Genomic DNA, 24,344 nt, shown 5'->3' on the forward strand with positions numbered 1-24,344 from the left:
TCAAACCCATGGCCTGAGTCAGTGAGCAGTGAATCAATGGGAATTCATCATTTTCCTAACATCTTGAGTAGACTGTACCATGGACTCTGATTTGTAGACAAATCTATGGTCTGTATGGGCTCAGGTCATTAACTCAAGGGAAATTTTTAGCATGCATTTAAGCGTGTGTTTCTCATCCATTTAAAATAGTTGGTGAATATGGGAGGTCAGACACATCTGTCATTAGATGGTGAAACATCAATTATTTTAATGCTGGAATATTGAAACTATTTTATCAGTGGAATTATCTTAAGAATTTCCTCTGTGTCTGCAAAAGAGTAACCAGCCCTATTACTGTGTTGATATTGAAATGCTTGAAAGAAAGTAACTATGCTCACATGATAGCAACAAGAGAAATCCATACATCATTTTGTCGATGTATAATGTAAAAGAAAAATAAATTTGTGCCTGAGATGTTATACATAATGTGAAGCTGTATGAGTATATTCTACTACAGATAATGAAATATACAATATTTGAAAACACTAATTATTAAACTATGTAATCTTCAAATAAAAATTTTTAGACCAATTTTTGTAGAATCTTGAAAATAAGTTTCCTTGTGATACTCCTTTTCTCCATTTGTTTTTCAAATCCTACCTTTTCTGTGTACACAGAGATCTTCCTGTTCCCAGTGGATCTCTTTCATAATTCTGATAGCATTTTACATTCAGAATATAAACTGTGTCAAAATAAAATATTTTCTGACATATATATGTGTGTATATATATAAATAAAATGGATGTATCCACATTAGATAAAGCATTTTGCACTAGAGGAAATGTCCAACTAGAAAGCAGTGAAATAATTAGCATTGTTGACCTTGTTTGTTGTTGGAGCTGATATTTAACCAGCAAATATTTACATAGAGGTGAGGTTTCACGTATGTATAAATATACTGTAGATGAAAAACATATGAGCCGTTGTTTAAGGTGAAGTCTTAAAAACAAGGTAGAAGGTCCCAAAATACTTAGATACTGGCAACATGGAAGTTGTTGAATATATTTTCAATAAATAAGCAGTTTAATTCTCTGCTGTGTAACTGAAGTATCTTAGCCTACCCTGTTATTTCATACTGGTATGTATGTTTGTTTGCATAGGTACGTGCTCACCAGTTAGTTTTACCACCTTGTGACGTAGTGATCAAAGCTGTAGCTGACTACGTCCGTAACATTCAGGACACCACTGATTTGGATGCCATAGCAAAAGATGTTTTTCAACATTCACAGGTAAAGTATAAAGCAAAATACTGGTTTGGGTTTTTTTTAAAACCTATTGTGCTATACATTTGTGTTGAAGAATTGCGTTCTATAAAAATAGTGTTTTGCATCAGTTGATAGTAGGAGTCTGTTGGTATATGCAGTGTCTTAGGTACCCTATTTTCACTTTCCACACTTTCCGAAGGCAAAAGTACTGCATTTACTTTCAGTGCTTTAAAGTTAAATTCTTGATAACCAAAGGGGTTTTGTAGTCTGGCTTTGTGTGCTGTCATTGAGAATCAGTGGTACACGAAGATAGTATTTTAAAGCTTTATCCTTACATGGACTGACATAATATTTCTTGTGCTGGAGTAGTGCTATAGTCCTCAAAGGTCCACGGGCGTTAATACTGTATGTGATATGGTATATGTTAGCTGCTCTACAGTACAGAGTGCTGACCTATAGATGACATGCCTGGATTTGCTCTTGACAGATCTTTTTTTTATTTTAGTCTAGAACAGATGACAAAGTTACTCGATTTAAGAGAGCAGTTGCTTATTACTCAGCAACTAATAAACCTATGCCATTTCATCCACCACATTACCTAGGTAAGTAATTAAAGAAATAAGGCTTTTCATTTTAACTAAAACCTGGCATAACCCTAAATCAGAAATATTATTATTAGCAAGATCTTACAAAAATGTTTATATTCTCTGGTAATTTTCATTGACCCTTGAATATGAGGTTTCAAAAGAAGGTTTTCATAGGATACATGCAGAGGTTGTGTTCTTTCCCCCAAAAGAGGAGAACAACCTGGACTGATTTTCCTCTTAGCCTTCACTGCATCAGTTCTAGCATTAGGACACTTGAGAGTATGGTGCTGTAAACAACTGAAATCTGGTGACCGATTCTAATCATGAAGACAGTTCCTATTTCTATTCCATAAAACATATTTCCTGTTTCTCACTGGTCTTACCTGACATGTTTTAGAAATCCCTTTGTACTCTTTGATTTTTTGATGTAACATACCTGCTTAAATTGCAGCCACAAATTGTTCTGGCATTGCAGATTATTCTCAAGGCTTACAAATTAACTGGACGATCACAGGATTTACTACATACACCTCATTCTTAACACAAAAACATAATTTGAGCTGAAATCTTCTAAAGATTTTCAGTTACCACACTGGAATACTAATACAGATTTTTCTTTCTCCTTATCTGGGGATGGGGTGTCTTTCTTTACATTCAAAGACCTGCATTAAAGGGCATTAAGGCTACTGTAGGTCAAGTATTCAAATGATAGAAAGTGCCAGCAATTATGTGTCTGTGCGACATTGTTTTTGCCGGCTTCTTCATTATGACATCTCTTGGGCTTTTTTTCTTTTAAGCTTCCTTTGATTCCCAGGTAGAATAGAAATGTGCAGTAATGAGAGATACAAAGAACTGAGAGAAGGTGAGACAAGTAAAATAGACTTCACAAGCTACAAGGTATTTTTATTAAAAGGCAAAAATGAATAAAACTGACTTAAAGGCATACTAGAAAACAGTAATGCTAACAGAATAAGAATAAATAAACCATAGAAGCAAAAGGATTAAAAGAGTAACATTTGTGTCAAATAGTGAGTGTTTTAATGAGTGTTTGGGTTTTTCCTTTTTTTTTTTTTTTTTTTTCCCTCCCCTCCTTCTTTTTTCCCTCCTCCCTGTTTGCAATACAGCAGCCAGACCAAATCAGTTTGGTATGCCTGGGATAGTGCCACCATATGTTCCTTCTCAGATGCTTAACATTCCACAGACCTCACTACAAGCAAAACCTGTGGTAAGTATAGCCCTCTGCCCTTCTCCTTGGGAGAAACCTGCTGTGCTCATCAAATTAAACTCTAGGTGGGAAAGGTATATCTAACTCTTTGGCATGGGCGTTCCCTGATTAAGTCTGGAACTATAGTGACTGGAACTATAGTGACGGTACCGACTCTGGTAGAACAATTTTTGTGGATGTCCAAGATGGCTGAGATTTAATGTGTACATTTGGAAAATGCTACTTGATTAAATAATGTATTTTGTTTTAAAATAAAAGCCTTTTTGTTACCTTCACTTAAGAAAGATCACTTTATTTTAGGCCCAGCAGATGTCTAATCAGGGTGGGGCCCAAGGTCAGGGTCCATACCCATATAGTCTCTCTGAGCCAGCCATCACCTTGGAAACAGGTGGAAAAAGTCTTTCTGAGCAGAACAACTACAGTAACATTCCTCACGAAGGAAAACATACACCATTGTATGAACGATCTTCTCCAATAAATCCAGCTCAGAGTGGGAGCTCTAATCATGTGGATTCAACCTATTTTCCTGCCTCTTCTACATCTTCGTCCTCCGACAACGATGAAGGCAATGGAGGTGCAGTGAAGTAAGTTTTTCATGAGGGTGTTTTCTTACTTGGCTTCTGTTAAGATAAATTTATTTTTAAAATTGTTCACCAGTATCCTGAAAGTAAGAAATCTGCATATTAGTGATATGATAGACCTTCAGAAAACAGTTTTAGGTCACTATGACTGCAAACGTATCCATGGTTCACTCTAGTCGCCTTGTTCCTTAACAAGCAGAAATCCAAAACCAAATAATGCTGGGTGTTTTTCCACTTCTGCCCTTATGTTTTATTGAAAGGAGGAGAGTGTGAGGTTTTGGTAAATGTCATAAAGCCTTTGAGTTCTTTACTTTGTGTAAAAGAAATATTCCTACTTCACAGTATAATTCATTAAAATTTCAGTAGCTAAAAACTATGAAACTTCACTGAATTTGTAGTGTTTACACTTCTAAAATTTTGGGATAACGTGGCTTTGTGAAGAAACCTGGTGTGAATGTCAGGAATTCACCATTTAGGGCACTGACTGAAGAGCCCTCATTGACCGGCTACGCGTGGAACAAAGCAGCAGTGAAGTTGTTTTTGCTCTCTCCTCCTAATGTGCCTTGTTTACTGCAGAAGTATTTCTGACTTCCGCTAGATCATATGTCTGTCCTTGGCAATAAAATTGTGCAGACTTTCATTTAATTACTGCTTGCTGACCTACAAAAAGGAAATTTGAACAGAGGCAGTTGGTGTTTACCTTTGTCTTGTTAGGTGTAGTGGCTTACTGTGTGAGAATCAAAGCCTGGGGCTTTAGCAGGTCTGTGATTGCCTCTGAAAGTTTGGGGTTGTGTACAATAGCGTAAGTATGTTACTACTTGGTATTAAATTCTGAACATATCTACAGCTATACATAACAGCTTGGACTTTGGGGTTTTTTTGATGCAGTCTGTCAACTTTAAATATTATCATGTGTTTTGCTTAGTAAATCAAATAAGTTTGCATGGCTTCCATGCAGTGGAGAACTGGAAATGTACCTGTTTTAGAAAAACCAATATTTTTCAGCATTTTTTGTAGTGTTGCCTTATGCATTTTATGCAATACATTTTGAATAAATTTAGAAACTGAAATCTAGATAGTGTCATTTATATCACAGTTTGTAGAAATAGTCTTCTAATTGAGGGAAATTACTTGGCATAGTGACAAATATTTAAAGTTCAATCAAGAATTTTTCCTGCATGAACATTATTTAGTCATTGTAATATACAGCTTTTAAACACAATCCAAGTGTTGACATGGTATAAATGAATAAATGTCGGTATTAAAGTCTCTTCCAGGCTCCTACAAATTGACATTTCTAATACATAGCGTCCCTTACAGTCAGATTCCTCTCTGGCCCATAGTTCCAATAACAGTCACCAAGGATTTATCCCATTGTATCTTAAACAGCACTTTAATACTATGTTTTTCTTTATGTTGTCCTTCAGCCATGTCAGTGGGAACAAAATAGGCTGGGAAAAAACAGGAACCCAGTCAGAAAGTCAGACGCGTGGGGAGCTGGGAGACCAAACAAAGGTAATTCCTTCCTTAAGTTCCAAACATCACAATTTGTTATTTTGTATTAAAGCTTTACAGCAAACTCTGAGTAGGATTTTCAATATTGATCTGTAGGATTTAGTGTAAACTTTTACAGCTTTTTGTGAATTACAAAACAACAGCTTTAAAGTACAGTATGACGTTTTCCAAGGAATATTGTTACATATACATAAAAATGAAAATTAAATAGGACACGTTAGAAAATCCTAGATATAAAATAGAAAGAAACCAATAAACTTGTTTACTCCTTAGCTAACAACCTCATCCTTGGATATTGCTACCCGTGTTTACAGTACTGCACTGTTTTGATTTTTACTGAGGAGTATAGCAGTCTAAGTGTCCGTGGGTTCAGGGTCCATGTCATATAACCTACAGTGTAGTGAGAACAGCTCTAACACACATTTCAGTGTTAGCCACAGACCATTATAGGTGTATTAAAGCTCAGCTGAGGTGTAAAAGTCCTTTATAACCGCCTAGTATGAATTTCACATAATACATATTAAAGTAGCTCCATGGGACTAGTTAGAATGTATTGCTACTTAACTAAGTAGGGATGGGATAACTAAGCCCTTGATAAAGACTTAACATTATCCTATTAAATTTCTTCAGGATTTAAAACCATTGTCAAATCAAGAGCATGGTGTTCTGCATTCCACGTTTGAACCATGTTTAGAAAGAATATTCAAAACATTTGCACTTGATATCTCTGCGTCTTTGCGATGGAACTGCACACCAACTGTTAATTTTGTGTCAAAGAAAACAATCACGAGTTACGCTGTAGACGAACAGAACATTTTCCCTGTACCTTTGGCATAGAAATTCCAGTAAACTTGGGCTTTGTGCTTAAAATATCAAGCTGATGATTTCATCCATCAGTGGTTATTATTTTTGCAGACTACGCCCCGTACAATAACTGTATCTGCCTGCGGATTAGTCACCATATGCAAATGCTAATTTGACCTATTACATTCCTTTCTTCTCTGTATTATGGGCCATGTATGAAGCCTGGTGCGTCCCAGCTGCAGCTCTGCGTGTGTGCTGCACAGCCTGATGTCCTGCAGAGGAGGGAAGCGGAGGGGAAGTGCAGCCAGAGCGGTGGTGGTGCCGCCCCTGGAGCTGGGCGATGGACGGGTGGGACATGCTGCACGGCATGTCTGGCTGCCTGTCTTCGTACATACAGAATTAGAGCTGTATAAGCAGTGATTAAACTTTCCAGTAGATGTATGCATGCAGTCCAACTCAAATGCATCCAATTTAATGTATAAATGCTTGTGAGTTTTACTTGCCTAATTTTTTTTAATATCAAACCACTTCTTCAGCCTTCAGCAGCAGGAGAAGACAATTGCATCTGTTGAGCATGACAGGGAGGATTATGAGTACATTTTGTAGATGAACTCATTTCCTAGAGAGGTATATGTTAATGATTAAAAAAAGAAATATTTCCTGAAGATTTCAAGTGAATGAGCTATGTGAATTTCTGAGGTAATTTGAAGTGCTGAAAATCTAGCATAGATCAGACAGGTAGCAGCAATTTTGACACTCTTTTCGCTTGACTTAAATGTCAAAATTCCGTGCTCGTAGTTGTCTCACTGCGTGATTATACATGACAAAGGTATGCTCATCTCATTTGGGTGGATGTATATCACTAAAGAAAAAAAAACCCCACTTTTAACTGTGTAGTTCCTCAGCTTAAGTGTTTGAATACCACTGGAGCAGATCCGGGAAGAACCTGGGAAGTGCAAATGGGGAAAGCATTGCTGCTGTTCGGGGTTTTTTGTAGTCTTCCTTCTGTGCCCCTAGTAATGGGCAGTTCTGTAAACTTCTCATTGTGGTCTGCTGACTTTTAGTTGTTGGGGAAGTAGAAGACAGGGGCAAAAATCCTTATAATACAACATGGATTTAATAGAGCTGTGATAGCTCACGTGTTTATAAAAACATTTTGTATCACTATATTGTGTTAGAAGTGTTCTGGTTTACAGGTTTCAACCATTTCTTCTGTATATTTTCATTTTTATAAATAAAATGAAGTCTGGATTACCAACTAAAATATGATGTTTCAGTAACGTCCTCTTTGATTGTGTGCTTAAGATGTAATCTGAAAATGATGTTGCCCCTTCAATATTTTGCTAGAGCATGTTTTTGCTAATATACACCTTCCTATGGAAGGTTTTTGGAGGTTGTGTGGGGTTTTTCTGGTTTTTACATGCAGGTTTGTATTTTTCATAAGAGCCTGAAGTGAATAAGCTGAGCTTCTTTGGGCCTATTTTTTATGTTACTTGTTCTGTGGGATTTCATGGCTTTGGCCATTTCTGTTTCAGCTTTGCTTTTAGAGTCTTACGAAGCATGTGAAATTTTCCACACAAATTGTGAAAATAGTCATGCATGGTGTAGCATCAAGTGAACAAGTTCAATTTCAATCTCAAAAGTTTTAAATATTACTATAATAGTTTATAGGCACAAAACTAGTATGAACTCTTAAGGTAAAAACAGCTTTCAGTTTTGAAGACAAGGATTTTTAGGAATGAACTCTACTTTTTTGGTAGTACCTGAGAGAGACAATGTAAATGCTTACAAAAGGCTTATTCACTGGGAGGTTTACAGTATATTTTTATGCATCATATTTTTCCTATGAATTTGTGAACTCCATTTCTAGAAATGGAATAAAATGCCACTTTAATCTTGCAGTCAGAAAATGCTGCCACTTTCTTTTACAATCTTCTCGGAGAAAAGAATTTTATGTTAAAAAAACCAAAACACTTACAAGACTTTTGTGTTCAAACACTGTATTTTAAATATCTTTAAATTGAACAAGGTAGTTTCTCCTGTTTCATTTAGAAATGCAGACTGTGGAGGGATGTGTTAATGGAAATCTAGATAAGTTACAGACTTTGTGACTGTCAGTTAATGCATTTAGTTGGTAGTATCTTGGAAATACTTAGTTAAGAGGTCATTCACATTTCATTAAGAGGTCATCAGTCCCCCTTCTGTATTGTGCAATTAAAAATTAAAGAAAATAATAATTACTGTTACTGTTAATAAGTTAAAGCTTTACCATAATATCTATTTTTTCAGTAATTTGCTTCTGCTAGCAAACAATGGCTGAAAGTTTACATTTTCTGAAAATCTGTTAGCCAGCTTTGGATAATGTATTCTACACACTGATACAGCATGATGTGAAGATCTACTATTTTCATTGTGGGTGAAGAAGGAAGTTAGCTGTTTCTCTTGGCTGATCTCGTGGTATGTTTCCATACACATTCAAAAGCACTTTATTTTGTATGTTCTGTTATAGGCAGAAGGTTCCTCTAGTGCTTCTTCAGGAAGTCAGGCAGCTGACGTCAAAGGGAATCAAACCAGTAATCCACAAATCCCATGCCTGTTGTCAATGCCCACCAGAAACCACATGGATATTACTACCCCTCCATTACCTCCTGTAGCACCTGAAGTATTAAGAGTGGCAGAACACAGGCACAAGAAGGGGTTAATGTATCCCTACATCTTTCATGTCCTAACCAAGGTATGACATTTAAAAATTACTGTGAAATAATGATTCTGTAAAGATAATTGCACTTACATTTCTGGCTAAAGAGTATCATAAATTTTACATCCTTTTCAATGCTTTGAGTTTTGGTCCATTTTTAGTGCTTCTAACAATTTTTTTTTCCCCTGTTTTCTAATCACTGATCTGGTGTCGTACATTGTTCCAATAAATATGAGATGACTGTAATTAGAAGTGTTTACTTACAAAATTATTAATTTTTCCTGAGTATCTGTATATGATATTTTTATATCTCTACGCACGTGCGTGTGTGTATGTTTATGTATGTGCGTTTATATATGTCTGTGTGTGTTTTTATATAGAGTCCATTTCCATCTGAAACCTCCTGCGTATGTGCTTTGGTGTCTGTGCCAAGTCTTTTCTATTTTCAGTGTTCAAAAATACTTACATTGTTTTCCCTCCCAGTTTGATCCCTCCCATCCCTGGTAGCTAGCCCTGATAGAAATCCCTTTTGTATAATCCTGAAATGTAATTATAGATTAACTCGATGATGTTTTGAATTTTTGTTCATTTTAGTTTGGCAGAACATTTTTTATGGCTTTTTTTTTTTTTTTTTTTTTGGTTTGGCTATTTAATGTGCTAGCCTTCAAATCCCAGGTAAGCTGCAAGCATTTTCACACAGCCTAGGACTCTGTCTGCTCAGTGTGAGCAGTAGAAAAATCTACATGAATGGCCACATGAGGACACCTTGAAAAGCAATGGGAGAGCTTCTAACAGAAATAGGCAGTCTGTCTGCTTCAGTGTATCTGGAAGCTGCAGAAGTCTGCTTTGCGTTGAACCGGGAAGGAGCCAGAGCAGTGGTGTTCCTGCACAACTCTATTTGACTTAATCTAGTCTCAAAAGACATAAGTTCATTGTTCCTTCTAAGTGCAAACAGATGAGTCCCAGAACGAGACAACTTTAGTCGTTTTCCCATTTAGTGTTCAAAACCCTTAGTACTGCTTCTCATACATCAAGCCCATTCAATGTATGTATTTCTACAGCATCTAGCAAAATGGCACTGTCCACATTCCTGTTAACTTGTACTCATCTTAAAAATCCGCTTCAGGACAATAAAGACAGTAGGCAGGGATCTGAAATCCATAAAAAGAGAAGTTTCTGCATCAAGGTTGAGCTTTAGATTTCCTATTTCCCCGTGTTTGTTTTGTACCATAGCTTGTATTGCTGTTACGTTCTTGCACTTCCCTTCTTTATCCAAGGAAAGTGGGGAAGAATCAAAAAGCGTATGAAGACTATTGATGCCAGTTCTTTTTCATACTTTGCATAGCCAAATATTCTCAGTATGTTTAAATACTACTTGATATTTAATATCATATCTCACAATGGGAAGAAACGAATTAAATGCCTGCATTTGAGAAATCCACTCCCAACAGAGAAAAAAAGTCAACCTAGAAATGACTGCATCAAAAATAAATCACTACTACTTAAGACTGGTTTTCTTTCCCCACTGTCTGAAATGCTTTTGAACAAGTATGCACAGGGGACCTAAAGTAGATATCCTGTATAATTATGGGATTCTTTAGGAGTTGGCACGTAGGGGTGTTCCAGGTTATGTTGCTGTTGCGTATAGAGAGACACCTTTCAGACATACCTTATACCTAAAGTAGCATTGTCTGAGTTAAACCTGACAATATCCTAATGTAATCACTCCAAGATGTCACCTACAGTATTCACTACTGGGACAGTTTAAATGTTTTTAACAGACAAAAAAAAAAGGTGTGTGACGGAGAAGAGAAAGAGGAGAGCAACAGGGATAATCAGAGCCTGGAGACATTGGAGGAAAGCAAGTAGATTGTAGACTAATCCTCCTCTGCTGTTACCTTCACATACGTAAGATCCACGTTACTGCTGAATCACATTTTTCTTGACTAGATGAGATTTATATTAGAGCTGGGTTGAGTTACAATGCATATGTAAATACTTTCTGTTCACTATAACATGTCATATTTTTCTGCTTTCTTTCATGCAAAAGGGTGAAATCAAAATTGCTGTTTCTATAGAAGATGAAGCCAACAAAGATCTGCCTCCTGCTGCTCTCCTTTATAGGCCAGTTCGTCAGTATGTTTACGGAGTCCTGTTTAGTTTGGCAGAAAGCAGAAAGAAAACTGAAAGACTTGCTTTTAGAAAGAACAGACTTCCACCAGAATGTATGTACTGTAGAATCCATTCTTTATTTCTCTTCCCTTTGCTATGTTTTCATATCCATTTGTACCGTGATTTGAATGAGAACAGTTGCTGAGATTTCATCAGTGTAGCTAATGCTGGAGGAATTTATGGCTTATTTGATCCCATGGATAATAGAAAAAGATGTTGTTAAATTGAAATCTTATTTCCTGTACTAGTTTAAGAACTAGAAATTTACCATATTGAAGCAAGCTCTGGGGTTTGTTCTTTAAAATGTATGCTCAAGCTGCTATTGGGCTTGTGGCAAGTAATGTCAGTTTGTGATGTCATTTTCGAAGTATATGGCAGAACTTGATTATAGGACACTTCTATTCTGTGCATATGCATACAAATTTGCATGGGGTTTTTTTTTTCAGAAATGAGAGGTGCGTATGCTAACTTACCCTGTCTTTGCAAATGTGTAATTAAATGTACTTCAGTGAAATTTGCAGGTCTCCGGTATCTTTCAGGTACTGACATATAAAAACTTGGTTTAAAATCTGCAGAAGTCAGGTGTAATGAAAGTAAAGGTGGACCTGGGTAAAGACAGATTAAACTTTTGCAAACAGACTCGTCAAAAAGATCCTTTTGCTAATTCAGAGGGATGAATGTTAATCTTCATATTAATCTGGAAGTTGTCTTTTTAAGTATTCTGCTTCCAGGAATTGCTGTCATTCCAGAAAATTCAACCTCTGGTGTTTTTCTTATAATGGAATGCATACAAGGAAATGACTGAACTTTACAGTAGCATCTTATAAAGGTTAAAGGAATGGTAAAGCATTAAGCGGATGGCAGCAGCAGTAGAAGTATTTGTATATAGGAGTCTGCTGTCACTAGACTGAATTTAAGAATCAGATATTTGAAAGCATCATTCACAGTCTTCATGTGTAAAAGGATAAAAATAAGAATCGGTTGTAAACTTTATTCCCTTTTCTCTTTCCAATTGTTAAATGTTTTTGTACATTCATAGTGAAGATGATAATCTTCCAACGATGTTTGAAAAACTGCTTATCTTAGCCAGTTATTTTGTGAGAATTAATATTTACCCTGCCTGAATAATGTCTCAGCACACATATTATCACAAACTTCTTAATTCTTTAAACTCACACCACATAGTAGTACTTCAGGTTACAAGGTTATTTCAGGATTAAAATAGTGACATTATTTGCAGTATTCATTTATCCTCATTAGACTTCTGTCCTTAAAAGTGTACTACAACGTTTGTAGTAGTGAAGTAGCTGAGTGCTGAAGGTCTGCTTCAGTTTTCAGAATGTTTTTATCTTGTAAACCTATAATGTTCTCTCTAGGCTACTGGGGATACCTATATAATCTCTGTTTTCTCTTCATTTATACTGCTTTTCTGAGGTTTATTCTCAATGGAGGCTAAGAACGCTACTGCTGACTTGGTTTAGTTACAGGAGCTCCGGCAAATCTTGCTGCAGGACACATTCAGCTATTGACCTACTTCTATCTTAGGACTGACTGTGTTCTTTAAAAAAAATTTTTTTAAAAAAAATTCAAATGTCTGCCCAAAAGTTAGTTGCTTCACTGCAAAGCTAACAATGCTAGTAAAGATGGATTTGAGCTAAGATGCAAGCACATGGTTTGAGAGGACTACGTTCCAGGAACACATTTATTTTCGTCATCTCTCTTACAAAGTAGCAAGAATTGGGCAGGCTGTGTAAGATGGGAAGAGACAATAGTGTCTTAAGTGGCAAGAGCAGATTTCTCAGATCGATTAGTCACACTCGTTAGCCCTTGCTAACTTTTCTGAGGACCCAGGCTATAATGAACTAGTGATGCTGATTCTCCAGTGTTTAAATTTTTTTGCTGCTCTCAAAAAATGAGTAAGTTACAAAACACAGTAATTAAGACAATTAAGAGAAAATTTAAGAATTAAGAGAATGAAGGAATTAATTTCTAAAGAAATGTATATTGTCCTTAAGGTTTATGTAGAGAGTTAATGAATATATTAAAATCTAAAATCCTGTCATCTTTGTTGTACAAACCATAATGCTGGCAACATAATAATTGCGTGTGAATAATTTGAAAGTATATTGCATGCAAGGGTTATAGGAGGCTATGAAAAATATGTAATAAACTGACATGTCAGTATTACTACTAAATATATAGACAGCAAGATAATGGATCTTTCATAAAATGGATGACTTCCTGTCTTTTAAATCATTATTATTTTTATGTAGTTGAAAAGCCAATAAAAAACAACAGGTCTGTTGGAAGAGTGAGGTTCTTCAGTGATAATTGTCTGCTAAGTAGTGCCTTTGCTGTACATGTCCTCATGTCTGCTCCCAGAGGATATGAAAAGCTGAATCACAAAGTTCTTGATTGTGCTTTTACTGCCAAGGGCACAGCATTGGCTGCGCTGCCCTTCCTTCTGAGGAGATGGAAACTGAGTGTCAGACTTGCTCTTCTTTTCAAGCTCTGAAACGGGTTATTTCCCATGTTCTGGTAAATACATATGTGTAGATGAAAAATGCACACTGGTACAAGGTGTCATAACTCCTGGTTGGATCCAAAGGTTTGTTACTTTAAGCCTAGCCACCTTGTGATATACTGTTCTCCATCAGGGATGTATTCAGCTGATGCCATTTCTGCCAAAAGGAAACCTGTATCTTGGGCAGTAGCCCTTCTGCAAAATCAAGCATGCTTAGCTCAAGCTGTGCTGTCAGTAAAGATTATAAGGTTAAAAATGAGGCTTGATTAATCTGCATTAGCTAGCTCATCTTCTAGTGGTATTAGGTACCTCACACCTCACGTTCAGTTCGTGGAAAAAAATGCAGAGAGAATAGCAAAACCACCTGATCTGTAGTTAGCAACAAGGGCTCTAACAGATAGCTTGAGCGTGCAGGATGCTGTTGCTAATGACTTTAGAGCCTGTGACAGCATTCACATGTTTATCAAGCAGGTTATCCTAATGCAGATTGACCGTTTTTACTTGGATTGACCTTAAAGTGTTGCGCGGGTAATGTTCAAAGCAGATGTCAATATATTGTGCAGTTGCTTAGGCTAGTTTGAGTATTCAAATCTGCTGATCAGCAGCAAGAGGGAGTTTAGCAGCAAGAGGGAGTTCAGCAGCAAGAGGGAGTTTAGTATGAAAAACAGTATAACTAGCACTGTGATGTGGCTGAAGACACTCTGATCCTGAGTGTTCGTTGTAGCTAATGTAGTCTTCAGGGTAGACATTGCTTATCTTCAAGTGGAAGTCCTGGGAGGAAAACACACAATTTTCCTCCAAGGACAGAGATCCTCAGCAGCTGAGGAAGACAGTGTTTTTGGCAGCAGTCCCAGTACAGAGTTGGCAAAGGTGTAAGAAATGCCCTGGAGAAATAAGTGGATATGGACAAGTCCTAGATTCATCTGTTACGTTAAATGCTAAATTTGGGTGAACAGTGCTACAGTTACTTGTCAACTGATACAGCTGTAATTCATAGAATCATAGAAGGATTTGGGTTGGAAGGGACCTTAAAGATCATCTACTTCCAACCCCCATGGGCAGGGACACCTTTCACTAGACCAGGTTGCTCAAAGCCCCATCCATATTCCAAATTCCCACTTGAACCCAGTGTTCAAGTGGCCTTGAACACTTCCAGGGGTGGGGCATCCATAGCTTCTCTGGGAAACCTGTTCCAATGCCTCACCACCCTCATAGTGAATAATTTCTTTCTTATATCTAATCTAAATCTACCCTCTTTCAGTTTAAAGCTATCACCCCTTGCCCTGTCACTACATGCCCTTGTAAAAAGTTCCTCTCCAGCTTTCTTGTAGGCCCCCTTCAGGTGCTGGAAGGCTGCTATAAGGTCTCCCCAGAGCCTTCTCTTCTCCAGGCTGAACAACCCCAACTCTCTCAGCCTTTCTTCATAGGAGAGGTGCTCCAGCCCTCTGATCATCTTTGTGGCCCTCCTCTGGACTCACTCCAACAGGTCGCTGTCCTTATGTTGGGGGCCTCAGAGCTGAATGCAGTACTCCAGGTGGGGTCTCACAAGAGTGGAGTAGAAGGGGAGAATCCCCTCTGTTGACCTGCTGACCACGCTGCTTTTGATGCAGCCCAGGATACATTTGGCTTTCTGGGCTGCAAGTGGACATTGCAGGGTCATGTTGAGCTTCTCATCAATCAACACCCCCAAGTCCTCCTCCTCAGGGCTGTTACCAGTCCATTCTCTGCCCAGCCTGTATTTGTGCTTGGGATTGCCCCAACCCATGTGCAGGACCTTGCACTTGGCCTTGTTGAACTTCATGAGTTTCACACAGGCCCACCTCTCAAGCCTGTCAAGGTCCCTCTGGATGGCATCCCTTCCCTCCAGCATGTCGACCACACCACACAGCTTGGTGTCATCAACAAACTTGCTGAGGGTGCACTCGATCCCACTGTCCATGTCACTGACAAAGATGTTAAACAGCACCAGTCCCAATAGCGACCCCTGAGGAATGCCACTCCTCACTGGTCTCCACTTGGACATAGAGCCGTTGACTGCAGCTCTTTGCATGTGACCATCCAGCCAGTTCCTTATCCACTGTCCGTCCGTCAAATCCATGTCTCTCCGATTTAGAGACAAGGATGTTGTGCAGGACGGTGTCAAATGCTTTGCACAAGTCCAGGTAGATGATGCCAGTTGCTCTTCCTTTATCCACCAATGCTGTAACCCCGTTGTAGAAGGCCACCAAATTTGTCAGGCATGATTTGCCCTTAGTGAAGCCATGTTGGCTGTCACCAGTCACCTCCTTATTTTCCATGTCCCTTAGCATAGTTTCCAGGAGGATCTGCTCCCTGATCTTGGCATGCACAGAGGTGAGACCGACTGGCCTGTAGTTCCCTGGGGTCTTTCTTTATTCCCTTTTTAAAAATGGGAGTTATGTTTCCCCTTTTCCAGGTAGTGGGAACTTCACTGGACTGCCACGACTTCTCAAATATGATGGATAGTTATGGCTAGATGGATAGCTTAGCAACTTCATCCACCAGTTCCCTCGGGACCCACAGATGCATCTCATCAGGTTCCACGAACTCATGCACCTTCAGGTTCCTCGATGGTCTCTAACGCCTTGTGTTTATTCCCCATGCTACGTGTGTTTGCATAGAGGCATTTAAGTTGGGTCCCCGATGAAGCTGACTTACTGGCTGCAGTGCCTGGAATTCCTTTGTGCTGCTCTTCAGGTGCTCTCCTGCTGACCTGTGATACGTCTCCAGGCTCTGGGCGTCTATTGCTAGCACTGGCATCAAACTGCTAGGAGTGGGATGGATTGAGGTTCCCCTCCCCTGGCAGCTTTAGTTTAAAGCCCTCTTCACCAGCTTGGCAAACCTATGACCAAAGATGCTCTTCCCCTTCTCTGACTGATGGACCCCATCAGCTCCTAGTAGACTAGGTTTCTCAAAGTGAGTCCCCTGGTCTAAGTAGCCGAACCCCTGGCTGTGGCACCAGTCCTGTAACCATTTGTTGATTTGCCAGATTCGACCGGCCCTTTCAGACCCCTTCCCTTTGACCAGGAGGATTCCTGAAAAAACTACTTGGCCTCCAGAGTCCCTTACTGCTGCTCCCAGGGCTCTGTAATAGTCCTCTGACTGCTCCTGGCTGTATCACTGATGCCCACGTGAAACGGCAGCGGATAATAGTCAGTGGACTGCACAGGGCTTGGTAGTCTCTGGGTGACGTCCCTGATACGAGCCCCCGGTAAGCAGCACACCTCTCTAGAGAGTGCGTCAGGTCGCAAATGGGCGCCTCCGTACCTCTCAGAAGAGAGTCACCTACTGCAATCGCCCCTCATCCCCGTCGTTTAGAGAGGATACTGTTTGCCCGTCCGCTAGAGTGACCTTCGTATTAAACCGTTCCGCAAGAAGCACGGTTACCTTTCCCATAATAACCATTACTTTGCAAAACTTTGAAGCCAGGGTGGATCTCCAGTGTGACCTCTACAGGTAGCATGTTACTGAAGACGGTATGTTTTGAGAGCAAACTGAGGTACTCTTCCTGTGGCCTTAATCTCACAGGGTCGTGGAAGTTGTCATCCCCAGATGAAAAGCTTTGAACCAAATTTGAATGTTGAAACATAGGATCGCAGGTAGAAAACATAGACGTAAAATATTCTTTCCCTTCTTTTAAGCTTGAGCTGAAATATGTGAAATATGTGAAGGAAACCATAGTGAAACATTTGTGTTCTGTACAGCTCTGTTTCCTTGCTGTTGTCTGCTGTTACCGGAGTTGTAGAAGCTGAGGAAGTGGTCGTCTGAGGGTGCTTAATGTGATGTGAATAAGGAGTTTGCATCTGCTTGCCTCTGGAGGGGCATCCAAACCGAGAAACTTGAGTGTAGCTAGGAATATCGCCTCCATTGTCAAAAGGAGGTGGAAGGAAAGAAAAAAAGAACTCCAAAACACAAACTACTATTTTATGTCAATTGTCAACAGTTTGGGGTTTTTTTACTGCTAACAGATTAAACTGTTCTGCATAGCAGCCTCAAAAAAACTAAGAAGTTTTGGTCTGAGAGTCTCTCTTGCTTCTGAGACCTAAAGCAATTAAACAAGTCTTTGAAAGCCTACGTAAAATACATCCTTTTATTTGTTCATGTTTACTGTCCCAGGCCTAAACAAGAAGTGAAAACCGGTGTGATAAGCTGTGCAGAAATAACAGAGTAGCTCTGCTGGCTGTTAAAGCCCATCTTGTATGGCTTGGTGGCATATAAAAACTGGTAGCAACCAAAATAGAACATGATTTTGTAGTGAGGCTACCAACTAAATATATCAGAATATTTTTTTTCATTGCTGCGTGTTACCTTTGTAAAACTTATCGTGAGCTCTGCGAAATGTAGCTATAATGCTAGAGTAGTTTGATTCCAGAAAAGCATGGGAGTGCTTTGGGATGTTCTGGAGCTGCTTTTTTTAATCCGAGTCATCACCTCTGCCATGGTTTGCCTGCCCCTAAATATAAAATTACTTGTAAGGCTGCTGTCTGATTGCTGACAGAGACTTTGTGGCTGTAAGGGCTATCCTGACACCAGTAGTCCTCTCTTTTGGATCTGTAACAGAAAGATTGCTAGCAGAAAGAGCGGGTCTGTGCTCCTGTGGTGAACCTCTCTGGGCTGTAACCTGAAGCTTCACTAACAAGTTCCTTGAATCTTTCCACGCTGCATAACTGGACTCTGAGTTAAGAAGGGTGCAAACAAATTTTGAGCTGTGTCAAACTTGGGGTCATTCCAAGGCCAAAGGTATCATTGCTCAGTCTTGACTTTTTTTTTTTTTTAAGTTGTGTTCTGTTTTGGTTGCCTTCAGACATGAAAAAGGGAGATGCTTTAGCAGCAATGTAGAGTTGAACAGTCTTTGTTTTGATGTGGATACAAGGGAGCTTGGCAGACACAAATACTAACCTCTGTGCAGTAAATTGAAAGGCTTATGTAAAGTAGTGTTTTGTAAAATTTTTAGGCAAAAAAACCCCAACCCCAAGCCCACCCATATTTGAGATCTCATTCCATTGCAGTAGTTGAACAACTAGGAACAAGTATAACATACATTTTAAATCTGATTTGAATAAAATCACTAGGATCATATTGTTCTTAAAAGACCACGTATGGAATATATTTGTATTTATGTACTATTTTTATTTATCACTGTAGGTTTTGATGAATGACACAGGTATTTTAGGGGGAAATTGCATTTTCAAATTATGCTGTTTGTTTTAGAAAAATATATGTAGTTCCTTTATGTTGTATATTAATTTGAAAATATTAATGTAACATTCCTAGTGTACACTTGGTTGCATGCACTTCATAAGTGATCACAATTGAAAGATGTTTGATTTACCAATTTGGCAATGTAATCCAGAACGTCAGTATCTATCGCAATCTCAAAGTGATGCTTTTTGTATCAAAATGTCTTGCATACAAAGTTTTAAACATACGCTGCTTTTTAACTCTGAATTTTTTCTTTCAATTGTTGCCATTTTGTAGTTTCACCGGTGATAATTAAAGAATGGGCTGCTTACAAAGGAAAATCTCCTCAAACCCCTGAGCTGGTGGAAGCACTTGCATTCAGGGAATGGACCTGTCCTAATCTGAAGAAGCTGTGGCTGGGAAAAGCAGTAGAAGACAAGAACCGAAGAATGAGGGCATTTTTGGCCTGTATGAGATCAGATACACCAGCAATGCTCAATCCAACTAATGTGCCCACTCATCTTATGGTGCTCTGTTGTGTACTAAGGTCAGTATTACCTTAAGGTAAAACAGAATGAAGGAAAGGTTTTACCATGTAATCTTTCTGACATATTTAACTTTGTATTAAACTGTGAATATAGAAAGTGTTAATTCGTATTTGCAACGTCACTAGGAGAAGGAGTTTGTTTCATTTTTTAGAACATCGCTGCTGTGAGTCTTGAAAAGCATGCTGTATATTCGACGTTTCTTCAGTCTCTAGAGGACTGAAGGGAGGAGAAAAAAAATCTTGTGTTGCAAAGAGGCCACTTTAGCATTTGAATTAGTTTACCCTTAATAAATGCTAGGCTTCAACTTAGTAAAAAATAACATTTGGGGTCTCAGAGGCTGTGTTGGTGAAGTTGTAAAGCAGAAGAGAGTTCTTTAGAGAACAGCTGCATTGCAGCTAGTCAGGATGCAAAGTTCACGTGAATGATACTCTGCCTATGGTGTGATTCCAGGTTAGATTCCCTGTGTTGGAATTGCTCATCTAGTTGACATGATGATAACCAACAGTTGAAGTATTAATTCTATACTTCAGCTTTTCAAAGAGAAAGTCACAAGGTCCAAAATACTTACTTGTTTAATTTTCAGATTGAAAATGACTGAGGAATTGAGAGGTGCTTACCTTTTTGGAAAGGGGTGATTATTTCAATACAACTAGCTTATAAATCTGGCAGAATCCAAGGTTAGCATGTTGCACATCAAAAATTTTAAGCTGTTTTTGAGAGCAATAAATGTAAATTTGTTTTCAGTTCTATTGTACTTTGCCTTGCTTTTTGAGCACTAAAACGCCTTTGTTTTCTCCTTGTAGGATAGTAAGTATACAAAAAATAGTCCAAATGGTGTCTTAAAGCAGACCTCCTCATTCATTTGGACAGCATGTTTCTCTCCTGTGATGTGGCATATTTAAATTGTTGTTCATTAAGATTTGATGAGCATAATATTCACTGACTAGATAATTTCTGAGTAGTGTGTTACCTGGAAACCATGTTCACAAAGTCCTTTTACTATTAGCCTTTTTTATAAAGACCATTAATCTTCATACTATTATATTTTTCGATGTATCAGAATCCACTTAACATTTTAAATTCTCTTTTGGTGGCCTGTGCTCCCCTTCTTCACTGGAAGCAGGCTGTTGCACAACCTATTCACAGCCAGTAGCTCTTCCATATGAATTTAAACAAATTTAAACTTCAAATCTATTTAGTGTTTTGGCTTTCTTAACTATTCAAGTCTAGACAACAAAAAAAAATATTTTTTGTTATTGCATTCTGGTGACTTCTGATCAAATAAAATACTACTTGATTTTCCTATTAAAGGAAGCTTCTGAATAATTATGGGCTTCCTCTGTAGGTATATGGTACAGTGGCCGGGGGTTCGTATACTTCGTCGCCAGGAACTTGATGCTTTTCTTGCCCAAGCATTGTCTCCAAAGCTCTATGAACCTGACCAGCTTCAGGAACTCAAGGTAATTTTAACTACAACTTTCATAATTTAAGAGATTTATTCCCAGCTGATCCATATTGTTAACTGTAGTGGGTGATGTGTATGTGCCTGTCTCACTAAAAGCTGTCCATAATTACCTATACTTTCAAAAATATTAATCTTAGTATTTTAAAGTGTTGCAAAGATTGATAATCAGTTCTCTTTCACTAGTTGGGTAGATAACTAAATCTTAAACGTATTCTATACTGCAGAACCTTTTCTCGTAATTTCTTAAGTAATTGTCTCTTGGAAGTTTAAAACAAATGTGCTTCCATTAAAAAGATAAAAAAGAAAAGAAAAAGACTTATTCCTTGTGTGGCTGTTCTTAAATACTAACCTGGGTATTTTTTCATGATTCAGCATTCAAAAGATTTTTGCAGCTAAGTGTAAAAATGGAGAGAGATTTGCATAATCTTGAATGGAAAAATGCAGGAGAAAAAAAGGGAAAACAGTTTATTAATACCCACAGAATTGTAGAAATTTTGAGGATTTTAAAAGTTAAGATCTCAAAGTTGCTATTTTTTTTTTCTAATACAGTAGTGTTATATGAAATAAATACTGCTAGCTAATTGATAGAGAAGTTTAGTGTGGTATCCTTATTGTAAATACAGAATGCCTATCAATCTGTGCAACATCATCTTACTCCGGGGGATTTCCCCGTTCAACCTTCATATGCTCACAGTGAAATTTCCTCTTCTAACCTTTGAGCTAAAATATACATGATTTGGTTTTTGCTTTTACCTTGTTTGCGCTTCAGAATTTGTTCAGAACCTGCTATGAAATTCTCTGAATAAAATGGTAGAATTTAGGGTGGGGTTTTTTTAGCAAATATTTTTCTGAATGGAAGTAATTTTAGATACTTTTTTCTACATAATGTCTCTTAAGCCCAATAGTGTATTTGATAACTGGAAGCTGCGGGAGGTATTAGGATGTATAGGGAATGCACAACTGGAAGTGATCCATCTTATCTCCTGTCTGCATTGATGATCAACATAGCAAAGGAGGTGAGATGCTGATCGCCTCTTCATCATGCAACCTCATGTTGAAGAAGTCATTTCAGGTACTATAGGGCTCAAGTCAGGAAAGTCTAGTGACCGGTTCTGCTCCCAGCAGCACCTGGATACATGCTGTCCTTAGTTAATCAGCAAAGAGAAGGTACTTGTTTCCCAAGTTTGTTCATATTCACAGGTGCAAAAGCAGCAATCCTAGCACCACTCTTCTCAGAAGAAACAGTAATTAAGCTCACACAGATTTCAGCTATTAGGCTTTTCTAAGGAATATTTTGCCACTAATACCAAGTCTGCAAAAGCATTCTCAAAGCCAGCAAGTGACTATTGCTCTTCTGTGGGTGACAAGCAGAATCTGGCTTGCATTCCTGCATGTAGCAACCTGGCAAGAACTTCTCAGTCTCAATCTATAAACCAAATCAGTCTGCTCGTGGAAACCCAGCACTTGGCCATAGAAGTACTAATAAATGTAAGGGGAAGAAAACAACTGAATCCACTTTGGAATCTGTTTGAACTTACCATGCAGCAAGTATAGCATTCACATGTTAGCAATCTTAATGGCAGAGTTAACAGAAAAACAAAATCCTCTTCCCATGTACCAAAGAATGAATGCCAACAGCTCAAATAATAAATAAATAAATAAATAAAATCCAACAGGAAGACACTTATTTGGCCTTTCCCTCATTGCTGAAAAAGATGTGAAGAAACACAGGAGGAAGACAGCTATAATGAACACCTAATGAGTTCATGCAGGACTGCTTGTTTGCTTCAGCACTTAGGTCTGGATTGCTGCTGACGTAGATTATAAGCGTATTAGACTCCTGAGAACAGCATGTTTGAGTACCCCTCATTGTGGCTAATTCCTTAAAAGCACCATAAATGTAGATCCTGTCCATCAGGAGAATCATTCAGGTGTTTGCTGGAACTCCTTTTCAAGGTGTTCACTAGATGTTCGTGCTGGAAGCCCTGCATGCTTACTGGGCCTTTCAGAATCCTGGAGATTCAGGTCCAAAGAAGATGACAGCTGTCTGCGTTGTATGAAGAGCAGTACTTTGTCTTCAGGGAAGGATGTGGCCAACCTCTGCCAAAGGAATGAACTGACAAGGAGTTATCTTGTATGTTCAGAAGAAAAGTATGTACTTCATCTGAGGTCACAAATGGTGGACTAGGCAGGGTATAGCAGAGAGCCTTTTAAAGTCTCATGAGAACCATGAGAGCATGGTTCAAGACATCTACCCCAAGCTCTTGTGAAGTTGAGTAATTGTACCTGTGGGTATCGGTGGAAATTCAAATGACAGTTTTGTAGGCAAGGCTGGATGCCTCAAAGAACAGCAGTGTATCAGCCACTTAGTTTTCAATGTCCATTTTCAAAACACAACAGAATAAACAAATAGCATCTAGGTGTAGAGATTTTGGCAAAGGTATCTATAAGAGTTATCAAAGTCTTGCCTCTCATGTTAAGATTTGATGCAAAGAGGAGGAAACCCCACTGTGAAAATTGCTGGTCTTAGAGATCTAAGAAAGGAATTCCCAGAGAAAATATTTTTTCCATTCCAACACAAAATGAAAGGCAGAGACAAGGCAAGTGATAAACAGCATACAATATTTTTGTTTAATAGAAATGTTGTCCAAGTTTTATTTTTAAATCACACATGAAGAGTAATATGGAACATTTCCATAATATATGTTGGTTAACAGAAAGATGGAATATTTCATGTAATGTTGTTACTGTCTTCATATGAAGCAGCTGCTTCTCTTTTTGTTGAAGTCAGACAGAAAGAGCAGCTGAGTTTGAACCCAGCTGCATATCTGCAAAATGATCTGGATAGTCTTTTGGATCTTAAAGGTTGCTTATGCATAAGGAAGGTAATGTAGTTTAATTTTAAAATTTAATACCAAGGTCTTGAAAATGTTCCCAAGAAAGGGCTGATATTTTCAGAAGTATTTTAGAGAACACTAGTAGTGATATTTTCTTATGCCAGAGCTAAAAATATATTTGCTGCAAGCAAATCCTTTTTGCTTCCACCACCAGCTGCTATTCACTATTTAATTCTACCTTTGTATATCTATCCTGCATCCTACATAAAGCTCTTGTATGCATAAACATTACTTCATTAATAAGAGGTGCATTCTAACAGCAAAATCTTGAATGAAGCTAACAGAAGATCCATTTTAAAGGAGTTGGGAGGAAAATGTGGTACCTGGGAAGAAAAATTGAATGCTAACATTGAGCTCCTTCCTGAAACTTTTTACAAAATATCTCAGAAGCACAAGATTATTTGAAATAAATTTTTAAGTGAAATTTTCTTCTGCTGATTTCCTGTAGTGTCTTTAAAGCTTTTCCTTGCTATAATATGCTTTATTATTGTTTGAAAAACTCTGTACTGCATATTTATCGATGATCTTAATGCAGCTAAAGTATGCACCTTACATGGTTTAGACACCACATGCCACAAATCAAAGATTAGTATTTTACTTAAAACTTTTTACTGACTTCTTGATAATGAATTGAGTTAAAACATTAAAATATTAGAAACAATTTCCTGTGCTTTGTTGTTGAGAAAATAGAGGGTTTTGGTTTTATCTCTCGCCTCTAGAGTGGATGGATGGGAACAACAGCCTCCCTGAGTATTGCAGTTTTGCATATACAGGCGATAGATTCTGGTGCATTCTTCTAGTCAAGCTGGCAATTGCATGTGAAAAGTCTGGACAACCTTCTAAAATCACTCTGTTTTCAAGAGTTTTGAAAATAATGTAACTATT

At 38.2% G+C, this 24,344-nt stretch overlaps 1 protein-coding gene across 2 annotated transcripts in view; it reads left to right on the top strand.

The window, feature by feature from the left end:
- The window catches only part of FAM120A (family with sequence similarity 120 member A), a 57,578-nt gene that overhangs the window by 20,269 nt on the left and 12,965 nt on the right, over nt 1-24,344 (top strand). For both annotated transcript variants that reach the window (XM_075514155.1, XM_075514154.1), the window contains exons 4-12: nt 1,140-1,268; nt 1,750-1,846; nt 2,956-3,056; nt 3,357-3,640; nt 5,065-5,152; nt 8,466-8,690; nt 10,705-10,879; nt 18,847-19,096; nt 20,443-20,557. In XM_075514155.1, the coding sequence (XP_075370270.1) occupies nt 1,140-1,268; nt 1,750-1,846; nt 2,956-3,056; nt 3,357-3,640; nt 5,065-5,152; nt 8,466-8,690; nt 10,705-10,879; nt 18,847-19,096; nt 20,443-20,557 (1,464 nt within the window). The remainder of the gene's footprint in view (nt 1-1,139; nt 1,269-1,749; nt 1,847-2,955; nt 3,057-3,356; nt 3,641-5,064; nt 5,153-8,465; nt 8,691-10,704; nt 10,880-18,846; nt 19,097-20,442; nt 20,558-24,344) is intronic.

Source organism: Mycteria americana, chromosome 11, assembly GCF_035582795.1.
Source record: "Mycteria americana isolate JAX WOST 10 ecotype Jacksonville Zoo and Gardens chromosome 11, USCA_MyAme_1.0, whole genome shotgun sequence".
NCBI lineage: Eukaryota > Metazoa > Chordata > Aves > Ciconiiformes > Ciconiidae > Mycteria > Mycteria americana.